Source organism: Alosa pseudoharengus, unplaced genomic scaffold (assembly GCF_046254945.1).
Source record: "Alosa pseudoharengus isolate Yale_2024_CS ecotype anadromous, Long Island Sound unplaced genomic scaffold, YU_APseudo_1.1 YU_APseudo_1.1_scf_21, whole genome shotgun sequence".
NCBI classification, from domain to species: domain Eukaryota; kingdom Metazoa; phylum Chordata; class Actinopteri; order Clupeiformes; family Clupeidae; genus Alosa; species Alosa pseudoharengus.
The window spans coordinates 23,212,303-23,238,304 of NW_027468674.1; the positions used below are offsets into that span (position 1 = coordinate 23,212,303).

General features: G+C 43.3%; 2 protein-coding genes across 2 annotated transcripts in view; one reads left to right on the forward strand and one right to left on the reverse strand.

Moving 5' to 3' along the window:
- Positions 1–8,499, forward strand: part of LOC143138513 (shisa family member 6) — a 54,684-nt gene extending 46,185 nt beyond the window's left edge. The window contains exons 6-8 of the mRNA XM_076298962.1: positions 3,818–3,970; positions 7,544–7,692; positions 7,750–8,499. Of these exons, the coding sequence (XP_076155077.1) occupies positions 3,818–3,970; positions 7,544–7,692; positions 7,750–8,499 (1,052 nt within the window). The remainder of the gene's footprint in view (positions 1–3,817; positions 3,971–7,543; positions 7,693–7,749) is intronic.
- Positions 8,500–16,520: 8,021 nt separating this feature from the next.
- Positions 16,521–26,002, reverse strand: part of dnah9 (dynein, axonemal, heavy chain 9) — a 107,682-nt gene continuing 98,200 nt past the window's right edge. Inside the window, exons 67-69 of the mRNA XM_076298773.1 lie at positions 25,190–25,372; positions 23,190–23,579; positions 16,521–16,748 (exon numbers count right to left, since the gene is read on the reverse strand). Of these exons, the coding sequence (XP_076154888.1) occupies positions 16,521–16,748; positions 23,190–23,579; positions 25,190–25,372 (801 nt within the window). The remainder of the gene's footprint in view (positions 16,749–23,189; positions 23,580–25,189; positions 25,373–26,002) is intronic.

A 26,002-nucleotide genomic window follows, 5' to 3' on the forward strand; every position in this document is an offset into this window, starting at 1 on the left:
ATTAACGAGCCGCTCTGGCTGCTGACCCAGCACACATCTACACGGACATGCTTCCATCAGGGAGGTTAATGAATCCGCTCATACAGCGACGTCCATCTCAATCACCCCTTGTCCGTCTCCGAAAGAGAGCGATGATGCTTTTAAAGAAAAGGGGAAATTAATGCTGTGTGGAGGGCAACCGAGGCACGGCAGGGTTGCCTTAAGGAAAAGGTGCGGTCACATTCAAATGCCCGACACCCTTAAAAAATGTCCGAGCTCAGCTGTTTGAAGATCGTATTCACCGGACCGGTGCTCATCGTAAACCGGGCCTGTTTCATCCATGGGGGGGGGGGGGGGGTATGGCAGAGTTCTTATTCTTTGGGCAAGTAAGCTTTTGCTGATGTGACGGCATGTTGTGCTGTCAGGAGGATATGAAATTGCTCAGGGCAGGTGATTTCTGTCCCAAGGCCAGCATGCCAACCAGGCTGCACTCACACCTTCAACGGAAAGCACTGATGAGGATGTGTATACACGGTGGTGTGATGCTCTGCCAATTTCATAGGCCCGTTTCATTTATAGGGTGTCAATTGTTATGAGATGGATTAATGCTGTGACTATCTCACACACACACACACACTCACACACACACACAAACACACACACACACAAAGCCGCTTTTTTGCCTTTTTCTTTTGATTTCGAGTTTCATTTAGTTGGAGAGCCAGAATCAAACTCTTACATTCTGTGTCATGCAATGCTTTGTCCTCTGATAGAGGAAGAAGAAAAAACCCCACAGAAAAGACCTCCTGAAATCCAGGACATGCATTTAAAATCCATTTTTAGCATCTCATCCGGTAGATATATGTATTGATCAAAGGATAAAAGGGAAGTCAGAAATCCCTGTGTGTGTGCTGGGTAGATAAGGGGGACCCAAACCCATGGCTCTTTAAATGAGAGTGGCAGACACACACACACACACACACACTCACACACATACACAAGCACACACACCGGCTCAGTGGCTGGGGTCTGCCGCATGCCCTTGCTTGTGGAACGATTAAACCACTGCCGCTGGTGAGCCGGCGCATTGTGACCACAGGGCGGCAAAAGCTTCGTTCTGTTGGCCATCGGCTAACAAGCCCCCAAGATCTTCCTGTGGCTTAGTTAAGAGTGTGAGTGTGGGCGTATAGTTGTGTATGTGTGTGTTGAACTGAAAGCTGGTGTTGTTTATTCGATTGTGCGGATTCTCTTGTTGCACAGGATGTCTAAATTCAACATGCTGCTATAGAAACTACATACCAAACAGAACATATCTAGACGACCTAATGGTTATGCTTGTAGACATGGGTAATAGTTGTAAACATTCCCTGATGTAAATAACAAAGGTAGTACGTTTACGTTGGATATGTTTTTGTAATGCATGGATATGGCTGTAATATGTAACCTCTATAATGCTGTGCAAGAAGAATCCTACGGTTGGGCTTTTAGAATTCAGACACCCAAGTGAACTTGTGAATGCTTAAAGATGCATTATGCAACATTTTCAAACACTTGCTTTTAACAAAATTCTCATTATAATTCAGAGGCAATGTGACACCAGAATATCTGTGATAGAGAAATGGTGGCTCAAATTAAAGTTGTGACTGTTTTTTCCTCAGGAAGTGAAACCTTTGTCTAGCAGAATTTCACTAATTGGATATAAAAAACAAAAACAAAGGCAAACAACCTGATGCTTGGGAAATACAAAAATTGCAGTGTCTGAAAGAAGGGAAGAACAGCCAAAGTTATACTGAAAAGTACAAAATGTACCACCCAAAAGTATGGCCCTAAAGAATTGCACAATCATTTTCTACCCTTAAGTCATTTTTGATACACATTATCTCAGAGTAATGCATTTCATATTATACCTACAGTTTAAAGAAGCCCTATGCAAGTCTGGTTATTCCTTCGCTGTTTCTGGGTTTTCGCCTGATTTTGGCTCGCATTTTTCACGACATAGCTCCCCCTGCAGCTTTGGTAGCAAGTGACTGCTACGCTAAACCCCCACTAGCTAGCGAGCTAGCCATCAAGAAACCAAGCTTAAACACATACAGGGCTCACAATAAAACGGTCGAGCAAACACATTGTTCAAGAGATCAAACCACATTACAAAAACGAAGTTCACCTAAGGGTAGGCTACTTACAATTTCAGCAGCAACAAAGCCAAGTCGGAGTCCGTTTTGCAGTCTTCTTAGAAACTACAATCTTACTACATTTTCGAGGCCTTCCGGCGAGTCACATCCGGATTCCTTCGGTCCGGGACCAGAAAGTTGCATATTCGTTTTTTCCGCGGAGAAGCACTAGGGGGAGACGAAGCACCCACCAAACGACCCAAAAAGTGTTGTTGAACCATCAGAACGACTCTCAACCTGCATAATTAAGGTCATTTTTGCTAAAATTGTTGCATAGGGCCTCTTTAAAGGGCAAAGTCCCCACCCCAAGAGGATATTTAGATATTACAAACAATTAGGCAAAACGTATGCATGTGATGCAGTGTTGCATGAAATGTTGACTTTGTTTTGTGGTGGTGGGCAAAATAAGATCTTCAAATGCCATGCTAAAGAGTAAAATTACATTTAGAGCTCAAATACTTTGGACACAGCTGAAAAAAAAACATGTACATCAATCCCCACAAAGATGCACCATGCAGAGAAGTGATAGGCTCGGCCTCAGAACCTATTAGCTGAACTAGCTGATGTACACATATCTTTTCTTTTGTGTTGGCATGTCATTGAAACATGTTTTCTCACTTGGGTTCACCAGCTCACCGATCCCTAAGGCATGGTAAGTCATACCCCACCCACACTGTGCCCAGTCCCCACCCCACTTCACCACCACCACCACATCCCCCTCACCTCTTAAGTGATTAGCGGCATCACTCTTTGCACACTGCACTAACCACAGCACAGTCAAAGATGGTGGCTGACCTCACTTAGATGACCTAAGATGGCATTTTATAGGATTTGGATTTGGCTGCTATACTGCAATGACCCCCTCCCCCACCCCCACCCCCACCCCCAGTGTGGTCTCGTCCTAACAAAGGTCCCTACTCTACCACTAGTCCACTCCGGTTGTTGTGGTGTGTGTGTGTGTGTGTGTGTGTGTCTCTGTGAGAGTGTGTTTGTGTGCATGTTTGTGTGTGCTCCCAAAGCACTCTTCATCATAGAGGCCAACAAACCTCTCCCTGCCATCGTGAACACAAAGGCTGTAATTTCACCCCCCACCCGTCATGGTTTGGCACAGTTCAACCACGTTTGTGACTAGCGCTAGCTAAAACTGATAGAGTGTCCCAGCACTTATCATTCCCTCATTGCCATTAAATTCCATCCCATCATGCAACACGATACACACTCAAACACTCACTCTGCCTACCAGTGACATTAGGTGTCGGGAGGAAGAGGAGAGACCACAGAACACCTGTTGGTCACTTCCCGTTTTACAGTAGCAGTGTAACCCCCCTGGTCCTTGTTCCAGCATCTCCTTGTCTCCACACATGGCGTGATGTGATGTGATGTAACGTGTGACATGACCAGCCCTCATGATTACAGTCCTGAGAGAGAGTCTCAACCCCACCCCCCTTAAGAAAAACATTGTGGCGTGGTTCGCGTCTTCTTTCCATCATTCATGTCAAGTCTTGTTTGGGACTCAGGTTTCCTCTCCTCTCTGTTTTTTTTCTTCTTCTCTTTCTCTGTCCCCCTTCTCTCTCTCTCTCTCTCCTTCCATCTCTGTCCTCTTTTTCTTCCTTTCTCTTTCTTTCCTTTTTGTGTTCTCTCTGTCTCTCCAACCCTCCCCCCTGCAGAGAGCTCGCGGATGAACAACATCCTCACCTCCCAGACGGAGCCATATGACCTCTCCTTCTCACGCTCCTTCCAGAGTCTCTCCCACCTTCCTCCTTCCTACGAGTCTGCCATGAAAGCAGACCTCAACAGGTTCTCCTCTCTCAAAAAACTATGTGAGTGTCACATGCTACTAAACACACACACACACACACACACACACACACAAACACATGGCAGAGGGTCACCATATCTTGGTCCTTCTACACAATCATCCGGTTGAGGCTCAGAATGTACGGTAGATGTTGGAATTAATTTCACTTTGGTTAATCTAAACCAAAGGACAAGGACCTGGAGTCCCCTGGATACCCTGCGCTGTTTCAGTTGCCTTTTTTCTCTACAATAATGAACCATATGCACGGATGGCTATTTAGCCATCTCATTCATTTCCGTTGGAGCGTATGTGTTGTAACGACATCTTCTGTTATAATCTGCTCCTTACATGTTCTCTCCGATACTTAATATCTTTTTTGCGTAATAATAAAAAATGTAACGCATAAATCCTTCTACATCTTAACGTGCTGATTCACTGGTGCAACACTGAACTGGACACCAATTACGTTAACAATAACGGAGGCTACAACACACCTGGCTCCACCGGAAACAAATGAGCTGCATGGCTAAAGAGCCTTCTGTGCATAAGGTCCATTGCAATGAGTTCAAAAGGGAACGGAAAAGGGAAGGATATACCGCCATATTAAACAGATCAAGCCTTATTTGCACTTTTTGTGAAGTGTGAATCTCTGGTCTGGTATTAAAGTATAGTCCTCTCACCACAGTGTCCTTTATGGCCGACTGCCCAAAACTGTGTCTGGTCCTTTTGTAATTTACTGCTAAAGGTGGCCATTTTGCTAATGAGGTCTCATGATATTTCAAAGAAAAATTAGTATTTAGTGGTCTGAATTGCATATTCATTTGGCTCTGCAGTCTACCCCCCCCCCCCCCCCCCCCCCCCCCCCCCCCACATACACACACACATTTGCTATCTGTGAACTTGGGCAAGAAATCCCGACAACGACAGTTCCACTAATCATCCCTTCAACAATCGTGGCTGCCCTGCCCAACTACCATGAGCTGAGCAAGTATGCCAGAAACTATTTCTTTCACCAGATCTCCTCTAAAGTATTCCCCTTGGGCCCTGACTGAAAGAGCCTTTCAGATATGCCTCTAAAGCAAATAATTTGCAGTAGCCAACCCTCAATAGGCTTGGCTCTGTCTTGTACAAGTCCACGCATAGATCTATGGATAAACAACCTTTATTCAGAAATGAGTCGAGCTGCAGTATGAATTACTGCCTGAAGACCCCTGCATTCCTTCACAACTCTAATTCTTTTCATCTTCACAACTCTAAAGCACTGCATTGCATCCCATGCTCTCATATTAATGTTTCAGCTCATATCGCACAATGTATAACATGAAAGAACAGTGCTTAATTGTGCCAAATCGAGCACTACAAATAATTTCTTTTATCATTAATTACCACAAGCAGATTAGAGTGCATTTATCAACCGAACAACAGAATGCTCGTTTTCATGCCAAGAGAAAAAGAAGAAGAGATTTAAAACCGTCTGCTCTTTTATCTGCTAACAAGCTTGATCCAATCCCCTTTGGACAGACTGTGCTGTAATTGATACCTCACATATGACAGCCTAGTCCACAGGTTCTGAAGTTCTGTCGGTAAAGGAGCGGACGACAAGGACTGGCCTCAGGGGCGGAGTGGGGCACTAAAATCCACCGGGAAAATTCTGACGGCACCGGACACCGCACTCTCTGCCTTCCATCCATATGTAAAACAGCAAGCAACCACGCAAAATCCGTCGACTGTCAAAACTTCTGTAGTTTTCCTCGAACTTGATCGTTTGTAGGGTCATGCCATTAGACTAGGGGCTGCTCATTTATCCCCCTACATTTCTGTAAATAGACTTGACCTGCAATCGGTTCATTGGATAAACCAGAAACACATTCCCCATTCCCAGGAGGCTTTGCTCCATTCTATCCTAGGCTTACGTTAATTTAAGTACAAACAAACAAATTAAATTGTCTTTTTTTTTTATTTGTGATGAAAGTTCTGTAACGCCTGAATAAGACAAAAATGAATTAAGATAAAAAAAAAAAGGCTATAGCCTACACAAAAATCAGCATGGGAGAGATGAGTGTGCAGGGTAACCATGAATGACATATAGACAGTAAGCGAGTGGTAGGCTATAAATATTGGTTGGACTTCCCAAACGTTCAAGTGTAGATCTCGGAGATTTACGCGGAAAATTCGTAATCTATCAGGTCGATGGCCGCGTACGACTCACGGCCGCGATAAAAGCTCTATGGGCCGGCCATGGCCGGCCCACCGGGAAAACTCCCGATCCTCCCGATTGCCACTCCGCCCCTGACTGGCCTTAATCGGGCTGTAATTAATGTCCTTTTTTCCGCGGCAACGTAACCTATTAACGGCAAATTCATTTCTGCAATAATTGTGTTTCTGCCTCACCTTTTCAATGGTAATAATCGTAATCTCAAATGTCACAAGCGTGTCGGGAGACGTCAAGTCGAGCGGGAGGCTCAAGGTCGATGGCTGGCCCAGACTGCTCTCATTATGGGCCCCGCGGAAACAATTATTTAATTATTTCCACCTCTAATTATTTCAGCTGCAATTAGCTTGCGGAACGGTACAGTCTAGATGTTCTGACAGTGTCTCTCTCTCTCCCTCTCTTTCTCTCTCTCTCCCTTTGTGTGTGATCTTACTTTCTTTCCCCATACAGTGTTAACTGTTGTGTATACTGCATAGAAAACGCTTTGCGCATTACAGAAATAGATTAACCGGTTTGTGGATTCGCTGAATAATGGCATGTCTATGTGGCTGCTTGCCCTCGGGAACGTCCACACGGTGTTCACATGACGCCTCCGATCTGGCGCTCGCAAATCATATGGGCACCAATTAGTCACATCTGTGTGGGTAGACTCACCATGTTCCATGATTCTTCATAACGTGTCCATCTGTAGATATCGGACTAATTGGTGAGTGGATGGGAGACTTAGATTTAGTGCCTCTCTGCCTGTCTGTCTCTGCCTTGCTGTCTCCTGCTATTTCTGTCTTGCATTTTGTTTCTCTACTTTTGTGTCGTTTCAATCTCTCTCTCTCTCTCTCTCTCTCTGTCTTTATGTCCTCTCAGTTTTTGAAATTAATTTCCCATGCTCTGTGGACCAATGTGCGATGCACTTAATTGTTTTCCCTGCTGTCCTTCATCAACAGAAGAAAGTTGCTTTGCCTTTCATTTGCCCTCACTTAATCCATCCCCACATTTAAACGCTATCCACTTACTGCCCAAAATATCGGTCCTAATCATTAGACCGTAAAATGTATGCATGTCGGCTTACCTCTCTCTTTATCCTGACAGACAATTAAAGGCAGGCTGGCAAAAAGTAAAAGCCACATTAGAAACAACGGAATACGGAAACGTATGTCTGTTTGTGTGCTGGAAGTTATACTGTTTCATATAAAAAGCAAAATGTACATGACATGAGGTTATGTGTTTTAGCTCCTCCACATCACTTGATATATGCACTGTTTTAAATCATCAGAGCGATCTGAGTGCTTGAACTTCTTTCCTGAGGCACAATTTAGATGCATGCAGCATACCAACAGCAAGGAGATGTAGCAACAGAATTATCTGTGCTCTGGCTTCTCCTCACAGCTGACAAGGACACGGACGAGTACTACAGCCGCAAACGGCACCTCGCAGACCTGGCCATCCGCGGCACATTGCCCCTGCACGTGATCCGGAACAAGGAGGCCCAGGGCAGCCAGCCGGCACTGACCCAACAGCAGCAGCAACACCAGCAGGCGGCCGCCGCCGCCCAGCAGCAGCAGCAACAGCAGGGGGCGCCATCCCAGCGGCAGCGTCCACGACGGGTCCAGCGCGCCATGTCCCAGGACCGCGTGCTGTCACCGGAGAGGGGCCACGCCGGGCACGACTACGCCGCCGCTGCCATGGCGGCCACCGTCTCGTCGACGTCGTCGTCGCGCGGCATGTCGTCGGCGTACGGCCCCATGTCGCCGTACGGCGGGCGCATCCTCAGCGACGAGCAGCTGCTGTCGGCCGAGCGGCTGCGCTCGCACGAGCGCCTGCTCTCGCAGGAGCGGCTCTACTCGCACGAGCGCCACTACTCGCACGAGCGGCTGCACTCCAGCGACCGGCTCTACTCGCACGACCGCCTCTACTCGCAGGACCGCCTGCTCTCGCAGGACCCGCTGCTCTCGCCCGACAAGATGATGTCCATCAAGCGCTCGGCGGCGGCGGCGGCGGCCATGCCGGGCTTCCGCTCGGACAAGTCCATGTCGCGCGCCATCTCGCACACGGACGTCCACTTGCCCTCCACGCCGCTCATGGACCGCTACAAAATGACGAAGATGCACTCGCATCCCAGTGCCTCTAACAACGCCTCACAGCAGCCGCTGCCGCCGCAGCAACAGCAGCAGCAGCAGCAGCAGCACAACACCCTCAACCGGAACCAGACGGCCTCCAAGCGACAGGCCTTCGCCTCACGCCGCACGCAGACTGTTGAGCAGTTCCAGTACATCCCCAACCAGCAGCAGCAGCAACACCACCACCACTACCGCACGGGTAGCAAGACCGAAGTAACTGTTTAACGGCAAAGACACAGGACAGAGAGAAAGAGAGAGAGAGAGAGAGTGAGAGAGCGAGATTGAGAGAGAAAGAGAGACATAGAACGAGTGATGCCAGCATCCCTGACTTAGACACGACCAGAATGAAAGCAAACCACAGAAGGCAACGACGATTGCAAAACCCGGGTAGATCTAAATCCAGCAAACCTCTGATTGAGATTCATGAGATGGTTTTGGAAAAGGATATGAATATGATGTGCAATACAGGAAAGTAACCTCACTCACACTGTTTCTTTTCCTCAGCCCTAGCCTATTATTATCGCTCCATTCACTACAGGAGCCCTTAACCTGTCTGTGCACACTCATATCTTTATGTCTTTGACAAGGAACAAATGAACAGAAGGACCATACGATAATGAATCTTGAATCTTGTTATTACGCCGCAAACAAAGACACTTCTACACCTTCTTTTTAACCACCTTACTTTTTAAGGGCTTCGCTTGGCTGTACACACGGACTGGCCTTTCAGATAGATGAGGAGGGAAGGAAATGAGGGAAGGAAACGAGGGAGGGTGGGAGGGAGCGAATCGGGACTCAGCCCCTCTGGCTCCTTGGCTGTGGACACAGAATCAACACTGTAATAACTTTATAAATATATAAATATAACTCTACTGTTTGTACCTTTAGTCATCCTCATATAGCTTCAGAGATTCATTAACAGAACAGATGTGTGCACTTCTGTTCGTGCCTCTGAGAAATGTTCCATTTCGACAACGAAGTGGTTTTTTGTGGGTTAAAAAGCACAATCAATTTTGAGGACAAAACAAAAAAAAATGATGTAACGTTCTACTTGGTTTTGTTTCCTCTGTTGTTTTTTTCCGTTCATTCGTTTTGATCAGTGATGGCTAGCAGCACGCATCAGTTTTTTGTTTCCACAATCAAAATGGCCCCATTTCTTTGCATAGATAATTGTAAATATGCTATTTTAGCAGCAGTGTATGGACAAGTCTGGTCTGGTCGGCTTTTTGTACTATCATAGTCTGTTTCTAGCAACGCTGACAGAGTAATTATAATGACAACCACAGTTTTGTGAAGGCAGAGTTAGGCAAACCTCACTAACCTATATTCGACCATTTAAATAAATACTGAAATGTGTGTGAGTGTGTCTTTACAAAAATGTGTTTGTAGAATGAAGAATGAATGAATGTTGATTTTAAAATATATAAAAATATATATATAGAAACATATAAATAGATAGATATTCCACTACTGTTGATATCTGGCTGTAGACTGTGTTTTCAGTGATTCACAAGACAACTGGATATATTAATGCTTGTTGTAGTAGCTGCAAATAAAACATCCTTATTTTTCTAAACATTACCTTCATCTGGATTGAACGTGTGTTCTTAGTAAGACAAATCTCTCTCAGCCCCATTGCCCTGCCACCCACCACCTCAGCTCACTTCTGTTATTATACATGCAATGTTCCACATATGTATTCCCCCTACATTATTATTCCGCCTCTGACAGCACCAATAAATGTAAATGCACTTACGGCCCTCTGTAGGTTACTTCATTCATAAAGTTTAATGGTCGCACGGTGGAGGACGAAGCTGTGTGTAGAACATAAGAGGTGCGGGAAAGTAAAATACGGATTAGTTTTAGACAGCCACGTTGCACTTAAGGTGCTCCTGTTCTTAAGGCACTGAAAGTGATGACAGTGTTCTGCTGCAGTGGTTGATCGAGTAGAGTTGGCATACCATATACTTTAATGCAAGCAGCAGTGAGGTAGTTTTATCATAAACTGAAACCAGCTGCATAATAAATTTAGCAGTTGGGGCCTAGTATATGAATTCTTAATGGATTGTTTCTTAAAATGTATGAATAAAGATAAATGTATGAACTGCAGTGGGCTGTGAAGTTGATTGACTGGGGCAGGTCTACCGTGCATTTTGTGAACAGTGATGTTACATTATCATGAAATGTAACCAGCTGCATAATAAAAACTGAACTGTAGAGATATTCTAAATAGATTGTTTTTATATATGTCAATCCAGATAAATGCATGAGTTATATTTTGTCTGAGAAGAATATCATCAGAAATTCAGAGGATTTATGGCTGCCTAATGGTGTTTTAATGGTAAAATAGAGGATCAATAATTACAGACGAAGGAGTTAGAGGCCTGAGATTGCATGCTGAAGAGGTGGAGTAGGTGATGAATGCATAATCAGACAGACCTATGAAAATGTGGCATTCAGATGCACATGCAGATTAATGCCTACTGCTTTGATACTGGAGAGTGAAATTCCAGCCCTCTTTTAAATTCATTGAACTCTGCAGGTGCAAATGCAATTCTCACTGGCAAACAAAAGCCCCCCCCCCCCCCCCTCCTCTTGCAAGGACATTCCTTTGTATCCAGACTTGGTGGAAAAAAAACATTACTTTTCAATTTACACTGATCCTTTTTCCCCATCAATATTTAGATAAGAAATATGAATCTTCGTAGCTAGAATCTTCGGTGATTGTCACAGACGCATGCTAATGCAATGAAATCCAAAGCTGGACGAGTTTCTGCTGACTAGGACAAAAGATTTTCCTTTTTACCTAACCCCAATCATCAGCTTTCATCTTCTCCACATCAATAGTGTTGCTGCCTGGCTGCCTCAGAGTCAGTTTGTGAACTTCAAACACTCACTGGATGGAATAATTCAGGCTCATTAACACACTGCACTACAGTGTCTGGTTGCCTGGTCGTGAACTCCTCTCTTTGCCATCTGCAGTTATGCCCTCTGTAACTGTTTTAATCAAAAGCTATTTCACCTTCTCCGAACCATGTCTCCTCTTAATGTGGTTAAAGTGGAAAACAAATTACTTAAGGAGAGTTCTCAGGCAGTTGTGGCGATGCTCATGTTAGCTTTAACACTGTAGAGCTGCCAAGAGTTCAGGCAGTGTCCACTGTCCAGGTAACATAAATGAAAAGTAATCAAAGAGCCTTTGACCAATTCATGTACTATTCCAGCCAATTAATACGTTGCTTCAGGATCAAAGGGAGGCGTGTAATTTTATTAGCTTTCAAGCTCAGAATATCAACAACCTACTCACTACACTCCAGTGCTGCACCTTTAACTTGTAAACTAAGGTGACAAAGCCTTTTGAATAGGCATCCATGTAAACGGTTTGCCTGTTATGCAGCTGACGTTTGCAGAAAGCTGTGTGTGCAGAGGAGGGTTTAGTGATGGCCTGGGGCTGGGGGGGTTCTATCTCATTGTCTGTTTTACCACACAGTGCATAATCTGTTTTACATCCCGTAATGGCAACATCGATTGTCTGGCGTGCAGCTCTTTGGCCTTGGCTCAGTGCTTGAGAAGGTCATCCAAACAGATGTATCTTTTTTATTTGCTCCACCTCGCGTTTGTGTGCCATGAAAAGCCATTGCAATACTAGCGTATTTCTCTCAGTGAGAGGGCTGTTGGCTGAGCAGTACAGAGAGACCATTTTAACATGTCCCAATAGCTTTGTCTGATAATTTGACTTTAGCTTCTATATTGATCCAGGGGTATTGGAACTTGAATTGGACTCTCTTGTCTTTGATGGGTAGACACTAGTTGAAATAGAAGCTTACATAAAAAAAAGTTTTCACTCTGTAAAGTTTTCACTTGGGAAGAAGACAGAATCTCTGGACATGAAGAAAGCCAGACCTCAACAGAGATCTTGGAGAAAGATAAAATAACACTAAATGGGGAAGGATGACAGCATGGTCGGGTGGAACGGTCCCTAAGTGAAACTCTAGAATCGGTTCTTCACCCTATGGTCCACTGGGTTCTCTGAACCTTTTTGAAACTCACTGAACAGGGACTGAACAAATTGAGATAAATATTTTAGAAGTATTTTGATTGCAAAGCCTTTTAGTAAATTATTTAGCTCACATGTTTTTTTGTGGAGCAAAATAATAGGAAACAGTGAAGCAACAGCCCCTGAAAAAAAGGTGTTTGTATAGTGGGGAATGGGAATATTTGCTAAAAACATTTGGCCATTTAAATAAAAAATAGGCTATATTGAATGGTGGCTGTCTGGTCTGTCAGTTTGTTCAATTTGCTAAGAAACTTCAAGAATATATATTCATGATAAACAGGACTGTATATCATAACAAATATGAGAATGATAGGAATTAATGTTGTGACAACATAACTATGCAGCAAAATGAAATAGCTACCTAAGTAAATGGAAATAAGTGGTTATTCCATATTCAGTGCAGAATGCCTACATACTCAAAACACTCTCTTTCATCAAGACTAGAAGGCCGTTTAGTTTGTCGAGGCCGGATAACAATATAAGACTGTAGGTTTGTACGTAGGTTTCCTGTTCCTGTTCATATGTGTGGGTTTTTTTTGAAGATTAAAAAAAAAAAAAAAAACAAGAGTTGAAAAAGTTTTGAGAGTCCTCCCGGCCCAGCGGCTCCGCGCTGTTGCACTGCTCTCTGCCTTTGCCTCAGCTTCCTGCCTTTGCTTCCTCATTGGGGATTTGGGTCTCTCCAGCCAGTTTCCCTCTCCCCATCCTCTCTCTCTTTGCACCATCAGCTTTGGCGTATATCCAGCTTCAGTGCTTCCATGCTCGGCCTGTCCCTCTGCATGCACTGGCCATGGCATGGTGCCGCTTTCACAACACAAACAATGAGTAGATCTGACTGGACCGACTAGATGGCTTTACGTTGCTGGGCTATGCATCTGGTGGCTTAAAGGAGGGATCCGGAATCCTGAAAAAAAAAAAACGGTACAAACTAGCTAGATTTTGAAAATACACAATTACAAAGGTCATACCTACAGTACTTCCATCAGACTTCTCTCCAGAGTGCTCCCGCAAAGCACACAAACTCCCTGGACGGGGAGGGATAGATGGCAGTTTGATAGACCTATCACCACCCATGTTTGTCAGACCGTGCAGGATGATTGAATGGGTTTTGCCTGTTCCACGGGTGACTGAGACTTTTTGTTTTGATGTCAGAGCATCTAATTGACTGTGATTCGGGTGTGAAAGAGATTTCAAGTAATTCAGCAAAAAAGTTAATCAAACCCCTCCTTTAAGCTGTTGGCTATAACTATGAGAGTGGGAATACATTTAATTAAATGTAATTAAATTCAATAAATGAGTTTTACTCAATGTCTAGTGCCATTAACAATTAACATAGTCTCAAGGCACTTTATCAAGCCCAAAGCCTGAACCCCCTAAAGCAAGCACGTAGGACTCATATAGGTCATGTGTGCATGATTAGTAACTTGTGCCAGCGTCTCTGCAGCTTTTTCATTTGTTTAATATTGATACATTCATATTACACTAGGGTGTTATCCTTTTGGATTTCTTGTAACACAATAGGTGCACAAAGACAAAGTACATAGTCTTCCCTTCTTGCTGATACACTCTCTGCATAAAGCATAAGGTCACAAATTGAGAATAATCCATTATGACATGACCTTACGTACTACCTTTCTTAAAAGCTTTTTGACTGAAAGTCATTTGTACGGATGCCAATGCATCCCATCTTCTGCGTTTTATAATAAACCACTGTGTTGTTTCTTTATGTGACACATCCAAAGAGTAGGTCCAATATGCTCCAATGTAGTGCTTAATTACTTATTTTTTAGTCTAACGGCATATTCAAATACGAGTACAAGTATGACAAAACACTCTCAAACAGTGTCATCTTCTCATGAGGAAGATGACCCTGGTACACCAGGCTCTGAAAGATGACCCTTCTTGGGACACCAGGCTCTGAATGTGTCTGTGAGGTCATTCTCAGGCCCGCATAAATAAAAGCCTCCTTCCTCAAAACATATTTTCTCCACTCATTTATTTTGACTGAAGAGACCCCGAGTCCCAGACCAAACACAACAACAACAAAAACGACAGTTATAGCCAGTTGCCAGAGGATGAGAATAGAGAAGAAAGACATAGGGGAAAAAAACCCACCACTATCTGGTGTGGTACATATTTCACAGTAGAAAGACACTAGCTTGAAGATGAGCTATTTAGTGTGAGACGCAATGCCATGTAGGCCTATAAGGTCATTCCATCAGGCACTTCTTATCTTACTGAGAGTAGTTTAGCCTCAGGCAAACAAGTCCTTTGATGGTTGTTTCCTGGCCTGATATCTTGACAGAGGGCTGATGATTATTTTATTTCCACAAGACAGACACAGTTCCAACATTGGTCCCTCTCCACACTAATCCCCAGTGATTCAACTGAATGGGAGAAAAAATGATACACCACTTCCTTTTACAAATTACCATACCGTGTGCTTTAATGTTAGCCCATAGCCTACCCTGTAACACCTTCCACAGCTTTAGCCTACACGTTCTTGGAACTAACCTGTAGCCTAGCAACCACTGTTTCTCATAGAAATGATTAAGGCACTCTTCTTTACCATTCTGAGCATGAGTCTCTGATAGATCTCCCCCACAGCCTGTCACATGTTCTCCACAGCTTGCAGCGGGAAGAGAAAACAGCTCCGCGGCACTATGAAATATGAATTGTCAGTCTGAGTTCGGCCCTCAGTAACTGGAGTTGTTAGCCGCGCGGCAAACTCCCAGGAGTGACACTAGCTCAAGAGATGACATCCACAGGGGGGCCGTCGACCGTCGGCTGTCTGTCTGATTCCACGGCAGTATGGCTTTATTGGCAGTTTCTAATTATTTTCTTTTGGATTTACAGGGCAGAGGGATGTGGTGGCATTAAGCTAAAGCCTGTTTTTCTTAACGTGTTATTGAACATAGGGCCTAGACAAAACTACCAAATGGAGAGATATGTTAGGGGTGTTGTCTTAATTATTACTTTCAAGAATCTTTCTTCAATTATTGTGATAGGTATTGAAAAGTAACACTGGTGGCCATGCAGGACCAATGTAATAGCGAAGGTTACTCTTGAGATACTCCTGTCATTCATCTTTGTGATGAGGGATTAATTTCGTTCCACTATATGGACAAATCCTTAAAATGGTTCCCCCAAGACCAGAGTGGTATTAAAAGGTTCACTTATAGAAAACAGAGTGACGCACATTTAAAAAATGCATTAAGCCAAAAGACCTGAAAAACAGTTTTATGGAAGTCTTCCCTGACGGAATAGAACACCTTGCTTTTTTGCTGCAGCAAAGCTATTTTATGGATTCATTCCTCAATAACTCTTTTGGATGAATGCCAATCAAGTGGCTATAAAGATAGAACTTTACTCAGTTTTATGTCAGGTTAGTTCCTCTAAGTGAGGCAAAAATACGTCCCTGATTTACGATATTCACATCATTCCTGCTTGAGTCTGCCAATCAAGATGACAATGAATTTGAATATATGCTGGACTTGAACAGAATGTATTTGTTTCTTTAGCTCAGATTCCCTAATACCTAACAGACAACAGATTCAGTCTACGCTGCATCTCAATGTCTTTTAATGTGTGTGTGTGTGAGTGTGTGTGTGTGGGAGTGTGTATGTGTGTATTATATGTGTGTGTGTGTGTGTGTGTGTGAGAAAGACAGAAAGAGAGAGAGAAAGTGTGTGTGTGTGTGTGTGATTGTGTGATTGTTTGTGTGGGAAGCTTTACAATAATCAGATTAACAATAAAAGCACCTCTGAATTTCAATGAGAACCCACTGAAGAGTTTGGCTTCTTCAAATGTATCTCAATGCACTTTGTACTGAATGTTCCTGTCAATTTGGATTACATAGTTTCTTGCTCACAGTACACCCGGTAAAGCAATTTTGAATAAATAGTCTTTGCACAATGCCAAGACATCAGTGTAAACAAAAGAGATACAGAGATTTAAACAGTGGTGATATTTACAGACACAAATAGATGTAAATTTAGAGGGCATTTATTAACTGACTGATTTTGAAATAAAACATATAGGTAGTAATTTTGGAAATTGAAATAAAATGTTAAAGTATTAAAGTATAAAGAAAAAAGTATTTTGCACCCCAAATCACCCCTACCATAGCTTATTTAGTTGTAACACAATAATTTTGTGAAACATGATTGCTGTGTGCTGTTGTCTGATTAGACCACTAAATCTGCAATAGTAAGGCCACTCCAGCCAGTGTCCATTTGGAGGGGTTCTCTTTGGTCTTCAGGTTGAAAGTCCACACGTAGGTCGGTCCTCGCTGTCGGGTCTTGTACACTGGGCACTGGTAGACGTTCCGTGTCTCCTGCTTGTCCACAGGGATGGCCTTTATGAAGATGACGGGGACAGCCGGGGTCAGCTCTTTCAGCCGGGCATCTACAATTATGCCAGCCTGAACAAAACAGTTACAAGAGAATAGGGTATCCAACATGGCGACTCACATTTACAATATGGCATTTGCATTTACAGTCAACTATTTGTGCATTGCTGTTGTATCGCACGACATGTTGTGTCATGTTAAATAAAAAGGCTTGGTTGTTGATCTGCCACTGTGGGAAATCCACTACCTATAGCACAAGGAATTTAACACCTTTCCTGTGTATGGGCTATATTTTGGGTCACCAGCGCATGGCGTAAAGTTCGTTATTCACCGGCGCGAAGTTGAATTCGTTATTTTGCACGTTTATTTTTTAAGCATTGCGCCCAGGGGTGTGGCAATTAACAACCTAGGGAGGGACCTGGCGCATTGTCTAAAAATCGCTATCATACACCACCTAAACCTGGTCAGAAGTCAATGGCGAGTTGTTCATATGCTATTTTAAGAGTGCATGTCAACAGTCATATTGGCAGGTGCACGCACCATCCTTCTATCATTCATGAACGCACACCAGCGCACGTCCATGCAAAGCATGCAAAGCAAGCAGCCTCCTTCAAATGCGCCGTTGAATGCCAAAATACCGATGCATTTATTTGACATATCGCGCATTGCGCCATTAAAGGGAATGACAGATGTCATTCTCATTGGTTTAAAATAATGTTACGCCCCAAACACACCCATATGACTGATTAAAAGACCTAGGAACACCTTGTTACGCCATGCGCTCCACTTTTGAGAACGAAACCCCTCCCAATGTGAACTGGACATCCTACTAAATTTGAATAGACTTTTGACGAGTGACGATGCACTTTAGAATGTCATGATAGGGCCCTATATCTGAAAAGTAAGCGTATGTTTCAGTCCAGAAAAACATATAAGTAAGTAAGTATAAGTATACTCTTTTGATCCCATGAGGGAAATTTGGTCTCTGTATTTATCCCAATCCGTGAATTAGTGAAACACACTCAGCACACAGTGAACACAGTGAGGTGAAGCACACACTAATCCCGGCGCAGTGAGCTGCCTGCAACAACAGCGGCGCTCGGGAGCAGTGAGGGGTTAGGTGCCTTGCTCAAGGGCACTTCAGCCGTGCCTACTGGTCGGGGTTCGAACTGGCAACCCTCCGGTAACAAATCCAAAGCTCTAACCAGTAGGCCATGGCTGCTGAGTTAATCATAAAATAGTAAATAATTTAAATAAAGTATATTAAAGATTCCACTAAGAGCCCTTTCTTACCCTAGGGTGTGCATAACAACTTTTAGAGAACCTTTTTTAGAAGGGGTAATCAGCATTTTGTCAGGTTCCACAGCCTTCTACAGAGTACTCAAAAGGGGACTTATTAAACAAGGGATATAATTTCAAATAGTGATTTAGTATAAATGTGAAACATACTTTAAAGTCAAACTCTGACTAATAGATATTGTGTCAGCTGTATTACTTGCATTGGATTTCTGTGAGTCTATGCCCTATGATATTTAACATCCAAAAGATATTTTGAAAGACTTTTCTAAAGAGTACAGTACGCTCTGATGATTGTCTTCTCCAATTTCACAGTCCCCTTGAAAAACAGTGAAAGTCAATGGATTTGGGGATGAAATTGGCTTGTCTTTGCCACCCACCCTTGTCTCTGGGCACTCTGAAGAAGATGGGTCCTTACGGATGGTTATTTAATTAATCCCTTTCCACTTAACAGATGACAGACGTAAGTTCGACTCCTTTGCCGACTTGAGGGACGTGTGCTAATGACGCTGACTTTGTTGCGAGTCCACAAAGGACGCTTTTTATGACCGGACGCTCGTCTGATGTTCTAATTGCATCAGAGTCGCAGTAAAACTTTATTGCGTTCTGTCCACTGCAACTGCTTCACGCCTGTTTAAATAAATACAAATCACAGAATACTAAAGCTGTCGCTGCATTGATTCAAACTACCAACGCCGCTCATGCAGATCATTTCATATACATGTGAGTAAATACAAATTATAGGGCGATAAAGTCATCAAGACCTTATTTCTTTTTAGCTGCGATCAAGCACTTTAATGAGCTCAAGTGACATTGGTGATGTAACTTAAGCTTCCTTGGCAAAAAGTGTCGGTGATGAATAATTGAGCCAGAAGGTATCAGCAGAATCTACAAAATTAAGTCCCATGACAGTCCCTGAAACAGAAGTTCCTTTGCAGGTTAAAAAGCTCTTATGGCAGGAATTTCCATCAAACTTTTTTGGTTATTTCGATCCCCTATCCACAGAGCACCTTCAGTGACATAAAGGACTCTAATTAAGATAACACAATTGCTAAAACACTAAACCCCATTCTCTGAACCAAATTCTCAGTTGCCTGAACACATTTCTTGAATCGATCGCCCTTTTGCTGTGAATCATTACCCTTTCGGTATACAGTTTTTCACAATAGATAAAACCCTTTTTTTTAAAACCTTCCACCTTTTTCTCAAAACTGTAAACACAAACCCCCATTCCAAATACTTTATGTTTACTGGATTTACAGTAAATGTTGACTCCATGGAGTTATGAAATTGTTTTGCTTTGTTTTGTTTTTTAGATGCAAAATGCATTTACTGTATTGTAAACAATGGCAATTTCTCCTGGAGCTATATGAGCTGCCCTGAACACTGTGCTTTCCATTTTTTGATGTAGTGTCTAATGACTGCTCAGTAGAGTTTTCATTTTGACTGCTTTGTGAGATGATCTGAAGACAGTGTTTGGTTTTGAGGTACAACTGTTTTGAGGTGACTGTTCAGTTTTGCAGAGGTTGTCAGAGGTTTTGTGAATGTAGTTTGAGATTTGGGGTTTGTGTACAGTTTTGAGAAAAGGGTGGAAGGTTTCAAAAAATGTGTTTTTTTAAGCATTGTGTAACAGCCACTGTCTTTGTTAATCAAGGTGGGAGACCAGCAAGTTTGTTTTCTAGATCCTTCCATTTCTATTGAGCTATTGTATTTTCTATTGTACCTGCTATTGTAACCTGCTCATGTAACTTGATGGCATACAGCACAACCTCTCTTCAATAAGACCTGAAGTGCATGGCCTTCCTAGTATAGAAACTCAGTCCTGATAACACTCTGGCAATTCACTTGCGTATTTGAGTACTCTGTTTAATTACAGTACTAACTGTCAAAACAAATCTGAATGAGTTAGCAGTTATTACTGTCAAGAAGTCCATGCCTTTGCTGTTGTTCCATATTTCCTGAGGAGGGTGTGAGGAAGCAAAAAAAAAAAAAACCTTGTGTACACACTTCACTGTCTTACCCTCACTAGCGCTAACGACGGTGGAATAATATTTCCCAACAGAACCATTGAGTGCACCTGGTTTCCATCCTTGATTGGCCGTTATGGTATACAGGGGTGGAAAGAGTGCTCGACAATAATTAAAAACTGACATCAGAGGCTGTAATTAAAACGGCCTGCAGAGACTTTCTTGGAAAGCCGAGTGCATTTACACTGAGCCCAGTAAATTAGTTAGTGGCAAAGACTCGATCTGGAGTTGCCGAGAAATATGCACTAACTGCTGGTACTTCAAAGCTTTTCTGTACATACCAGGAGAAACTTCAAAGTGTGTATGTATATTTCCCTCCCTTGATCTGAAAACAGTATGTGGCCTGTTTTTAAGGTACTCAGCCATTTTGTAATGCTCTGCCGTGCTTTTTACAAGTTTTCTCAGATCTTTTCTCTACTGACAGTGTTGTGTTAAGAATGAAAATGTGAAAATATTGACAATTATATTGGTATAAAAAGTAGGGTAAAGTTGCTTGGAATGTTAAAATACTACAGGTTGGCAACCCACAATATCACAATGGCAATAGCAACGCAGTACTAATCAAACAAGTTAATCAAACAGGCCTACAACGTTTTATTTGCCAGTAGGCAGTAGTGAAGGAAAACAATCAGACCTATGGACCAAGGGGTTGATTTGAGGTTATTTCAAGAGGCCTGTCTATAATGCTCAGTCTGTCTGCTGGTGTCTCATTGGATGTGTGTGTCGGTGTTATTATCCTTTGGCAAACATTGTGGGTGACATGGATTTTCTCTATTGTAAATTAATAATGGAGTACATCACTCGGTCGACCCAACAGTCAATCATAAATGTGTGGATCTGTGTGTGTGTGGGTGTGTGTGTGTCTACAACTTACTCACTTTCATGGAAAATATATGATCATTTAGAATTTATGTTTCCAAAAAAAGTTGGGACAGGGAATGTTTACCACTGTGCTGCTTCATCTCTTGCTAGAGTTTTGAAAATTAAATGTTGTAACATTCCTGCCCGATATAGGATTTTCGTTGCTCAACAGTATTCTTATCATGTTTTTCATTCCATGATGCACCTAATTTGACAGGTCTGGACTGCAGACAGGCCATTTTAGCACCTGGACTCTTCCTCTAAGGAGAAATACTGTTTAAATATGTGCCTGAAATATTCAAGATCTTCCCTGGAAAAAAAACATTGCCTGGATGGTAGTATATGTTGCTCAAAACCTGTATACATCATTCAGAATTGATTGTGCCTTGCCAGATGCGCAAGATGCCCATGCTAGGCACTAATGCACCTCCACACTGTCATAGATGTTGGGTTTCAAACTGAGCACTAAAACAAGTTGGATGGGTTGGATACTTGGATAGGCAAAGATGAGTCCATGATTTCCAAAAAAGAATTAGAAATTTTGATTGGTCTAACCACAGGACCTTTTTCCACGTTACCTCAGTCCACTTTAAACAAGCTCAGCCCCAGATAAGATCTTTGGCTCTTGCATGGTAAAGTTTACACTAACATTTCCGGATTGAGTATCAAACTGTCCTCATAGACAATGGTTATCAGAGGTTTTCCTGAGCCCATACAATGGTCTGGTTACAATGGTCCCTAAAACTTCTGGTCTGGTTTTAATGCAGTGCCATCTGAGGTCCTAAAGACCACGGCCATCCAATATTGTTTTTTAGCTTTATCCCTAGTTTGCAAAGATTTCTCTGAATTCTCTAAATATTTTAATGATATTATGTACTGTAGATGATGAACTCCCCAAAATGTCACAATTTCATGTTAAGAAGTATTACAATGACATTGTTTCATCATTTGTCCACACAGGTTTACACAGAGTGATGAATATCCCTACATCTTTACTTCTAATAGACTCTGCCTCTCTAGGATGCTCTTTTACATACCCAATCATGTTGCCAGTTACCATGTTGCTGGTATCAAATTCAAAATGAACATATATTTTCCATGAAATAGTCAAATTTCAAACATTTTATATGTTGTCTGTGGCCTTTTGGCAACTAAATATGAGTTTACGAGATTTGCAGATTATTACCATTCTGCTTTTATGCATTTTACACAACGTTCCAACTTTTTCTGATTTTGGGTTGTATATTGCACACGTGCCTGTGTGTACTGTATGTCGGGGCTTGTGTTTGAGTCTGTGAAGGAGTGTGTGTATGTGTGTGTGTGAGTGAGAGAGTGTGTCTCTATCTGTGAATGTGTGTGTGTGTGTGTGTGTGTGTGTGTGTGTTTGGTTTCAGGTGTAAAAACAAAATGTGTGTTCAGCCATCTTGGATACACTCTGAGGTAGGGATGCACGATATATCGGCGGCCGATATATTATTAGCCGATAAGTGAAAAAATTCAAATATTATTATCGGTCCGATAACAGAATTCTGGCCGATAATTTGCGCCGATATTTTTTAAAGTCCTAATTTAGGCCTACGTAAGGTCCATCTGGCTACACTGAGCTTGGTTGGCTGTACTTGAGCTTGGTTGGCTATACTTTTTCCTCAATATAATGTCAGTGGTGTGAATGTATTTCACCACTCTAACAAAATATGTGGATATGCGTTCATTTGGGAATCTGTGCATCTCAAAATCCTCTCGTGAATGATCCGCCATTTAACCTTAACAGAGCGGAGCTCAGCCCTATCTAGAGCCGTCTTGTGCTGGTGTGTTTGCACTTTACCGCGCTGGTCGGGGAAACAAATAAACAAACTCGTTAGTGGGACGAGTACATCAGTAGGCCTAGTTCTAAGTTGTGTTTTTATATAAGTATTATATTTGCATTACTTTAGCTTGGGTTTTGTATTATTACCTAGAAATATGCTAACCATTCGTGCTTCAGTTCCAGACAGGTCATCATAATAAGTTATTAAAACCTTCGGGGCTAACGCCTTTCATTTCTGCTGCAGCAGGTTGTGCGCAACAGAGTAGACAGACATAAGATACAGTCTGAGGAGTTGCAGCTTTATTCAGTTACCCGCAGTTGAAACTAAATTAAAATTACTGCAATAAAATTATGCTTATTAAATGCTTTCCCCAAATCCCTTTTCACAATTTTTTTTCAAGAGTAATATTATCGGTTATCGTATCGGTATCGGCCACAACAAACCAATAAATATCGGTTATCGTTATCGGTCCTAAAATTCCATATCGGTGCATCTCTACTCTGAGGAGAGGTGCACATTACCTGCGTGTCCCAGCGCGCGCCCTCCATGAAGAGCCCGTACACATAGGCCCCCTCCCTGGGCGGCGAGGCGAAGTCCTCGCGGTTCTTCTTGGTCACGTCGCACTGCAGGCACATCTTGTCCAGCGGCCACTCGTTGCGCCGCGCCATCGACTGCATGATGGCCGTCAGGAAGGACTGCGGGTTGAAGAAGCCGGCCAGCCACACGGCCGACGGCAGCAGGAAGTCGGACGTCCAGCTCTCCAGCTCCCGGATGCGACTCAGCAGGTCCGTGAACCACAGTGCCAGGCCCAGGATGGACGGATACGCCCGCCGCGTCCACGGCTCGGGCACCTGATCCAGGAACAGTGCGTTCTGTAGGCTCTCCATGTCACTCGTCATGGTAAGCTCCCCCTGAAATGAAATATGAAACACCCCATTTGCATCCACACACACACACACAGCCTTGCGCTGGGAAATGAAACACTAAGGGCACAGATTCCTATCTGGAGGGATTCCTTGTACCACACCTCCTGCCGGGTTTATCTTATTGCAGGGTTTAGGTGGAGTCTGCTGCAATACAGCAAGGTCAGTCTATCAAGCCCAGCGGGGGCTGAAGAGTATTTGTGGATGGTGTGTTAGACGAGGGCTGGGTCTCCAATCTGCGGGAGGGAAGGTGAGGGGAGAGGAGAGGGGAGGGGAGGGGGGGGGAGGGGGGGCTGGAGGAGGAGGAGGAGGTGCTGGTAGCTGAGGAGATAGAACTGTCACTGGCAACAGGGGGCTTCCAAAGTGTGTCTGGAAATGTTGAAGTGTCAGTTCAGTAAGACACTCACTGAGCACGTGACTGATCAAAATGAACAGGCCTGGCACTCTCAGCAGCCAAGTTAGCCGTCAGTGGGCTAGACACTAGCTATTCATTGCACAGCGCTCTGAGGCCCTGTCAAATTGAACCATGCTATCTAAAAAGCAATGCTTTTCCAATTTCACTAGGAAGACCGAGTACCATCTGGTAAATGTGGCATATTTCACAGGCATGACCTTGTAAGCGAAGCAGTTCCATTTGAAATTGGAGAACCTTCCTGCATGAATGCATGCATGCATGCACATATGTGTAGTAATTATGCCTGAAATCCAATCAGTGTAATGCAAATATTATTACGACAAGGGCTACCAAAGTCAAATGCTAAATCGACATTAGTCAATTAATGACAACATCAAAGGTACCCTTAAGGTATCATTTTAATGAAAGTACAGTTTATGGAACAAGATTCTGTGGCTGCACAAGACTTGGCAGAAAGAACATGCATGCTACAGACAAATTAAATGTCAAATGACATTTACAGCACGGGAGAGATATGGCAGCAATAACAGTAAGCTTACAATGTCCTTCACGGTGGCTTTCCCCAGCGAGTACTGTATGTATTCAAACCTTGCCATGACCATTATTTACACATCAGGGAAATATGGGTGCGTTTGCTTTCTGTAGTAGCCAGGAACCTATGAAGTGGCCCAGACACACGGTCAGAAACCAGCATTTTCCATCAGGTCATAGGAAGCACTAACTCTAAATGTCAAATCCAAGAGGTGGCATAGCGCTATTTGACAGATTTGAGACCTCGTGTGAAATTAGAGCTGCTTCTTGCAGTTTCTCGCCTAGTTTATTTCCTGGCTTTTCACTGTGGCAGGAGCCAACCAGGTGTGGAACACACTTGGTTCAGGATCACTAACAAAAAATGCAATCACTCAGCCTTGAAATCCTACAGGGGTTTCAAATGGGAAAGGGAGGTTGAAGAGGGGACTAAATTAACTGCTTTTGCTATGGGGCACAGAAACCCTGTTAACATGGGCTGCAGGGTTAACTTTGGCATTGAGTAAATATCACAGTCAGTTCTGCAATTTCCTTAAAGGGGTGGAGAGGAGGGAAAGAGCCATCACCATGCCTTTAGTGGCACAAGTAAGATGTATAACTCACTAACGGTAGAAATGTGTGATTGGGAGTTAAATGTGCTTAACGGGGAGCTCACCTTGAGGCCGAGGCTGAGCTCTTTGAGGGAGTGCTTAATCTCCTGCGTGAGGAGGTTCATGCGCTCGCACTCCTGCAGGGCCACCACCACGTACGGGGTGCGCTCCTCCGCCTTGCCCAGCAGCTCCGCCATGTTGAACTCTTCCGGAAGTTTCTCCATGATCTCGTCCAGAATGGCTCTCACCTGAAAAAAGAGTGTGGGGGTTGGGGTCGGGGGAGAGGCAGGATTATTGAGTTAGTCTTCCATCATTGCCATAAAAGACAAAAAAAAGAAAAAACCTCAAGGACCACTTTAAACATTCTCTATCTTAAAACACACAAGGTTTTTCACTTGATAACCATTGGGCACTTGTCAGATGTTTCGCTTCAAGGTCAAAAACCGACAAGAGATACGTACTGCATCAGTCGGTATATTGTGCTAGCACCTGCCAATCACCAAGTCACTTCCATACAAATTGGTCCTCACATTATAAGTCTCAAAATCTCTTAACTGGAAAAGGGCAACTGTCATAGCCCATTCAGGCACTCTTGCCTCGATCCCATATCTAATATCTCTTAAATGTCAGACCTTCCCCAAATGGCCGCACGGTCGGGGAATTAGCTCAATTTAAGCAACCCAGACAGGCGTGAACGGAATGGCAAGAACATGGCGGTGCTCATGATGACAAGGACATGGCGCAACACAGGAAGATAATGATTGTTAGCAATTTGACTCATTTTCTGTACTAGAGGAACAGTTAAGCCATTGGAAATCCTACTGCCTATGACAAAAGGAGCATTATTGTGACTGCACAGAAATGTTGTTCCGGAAAAG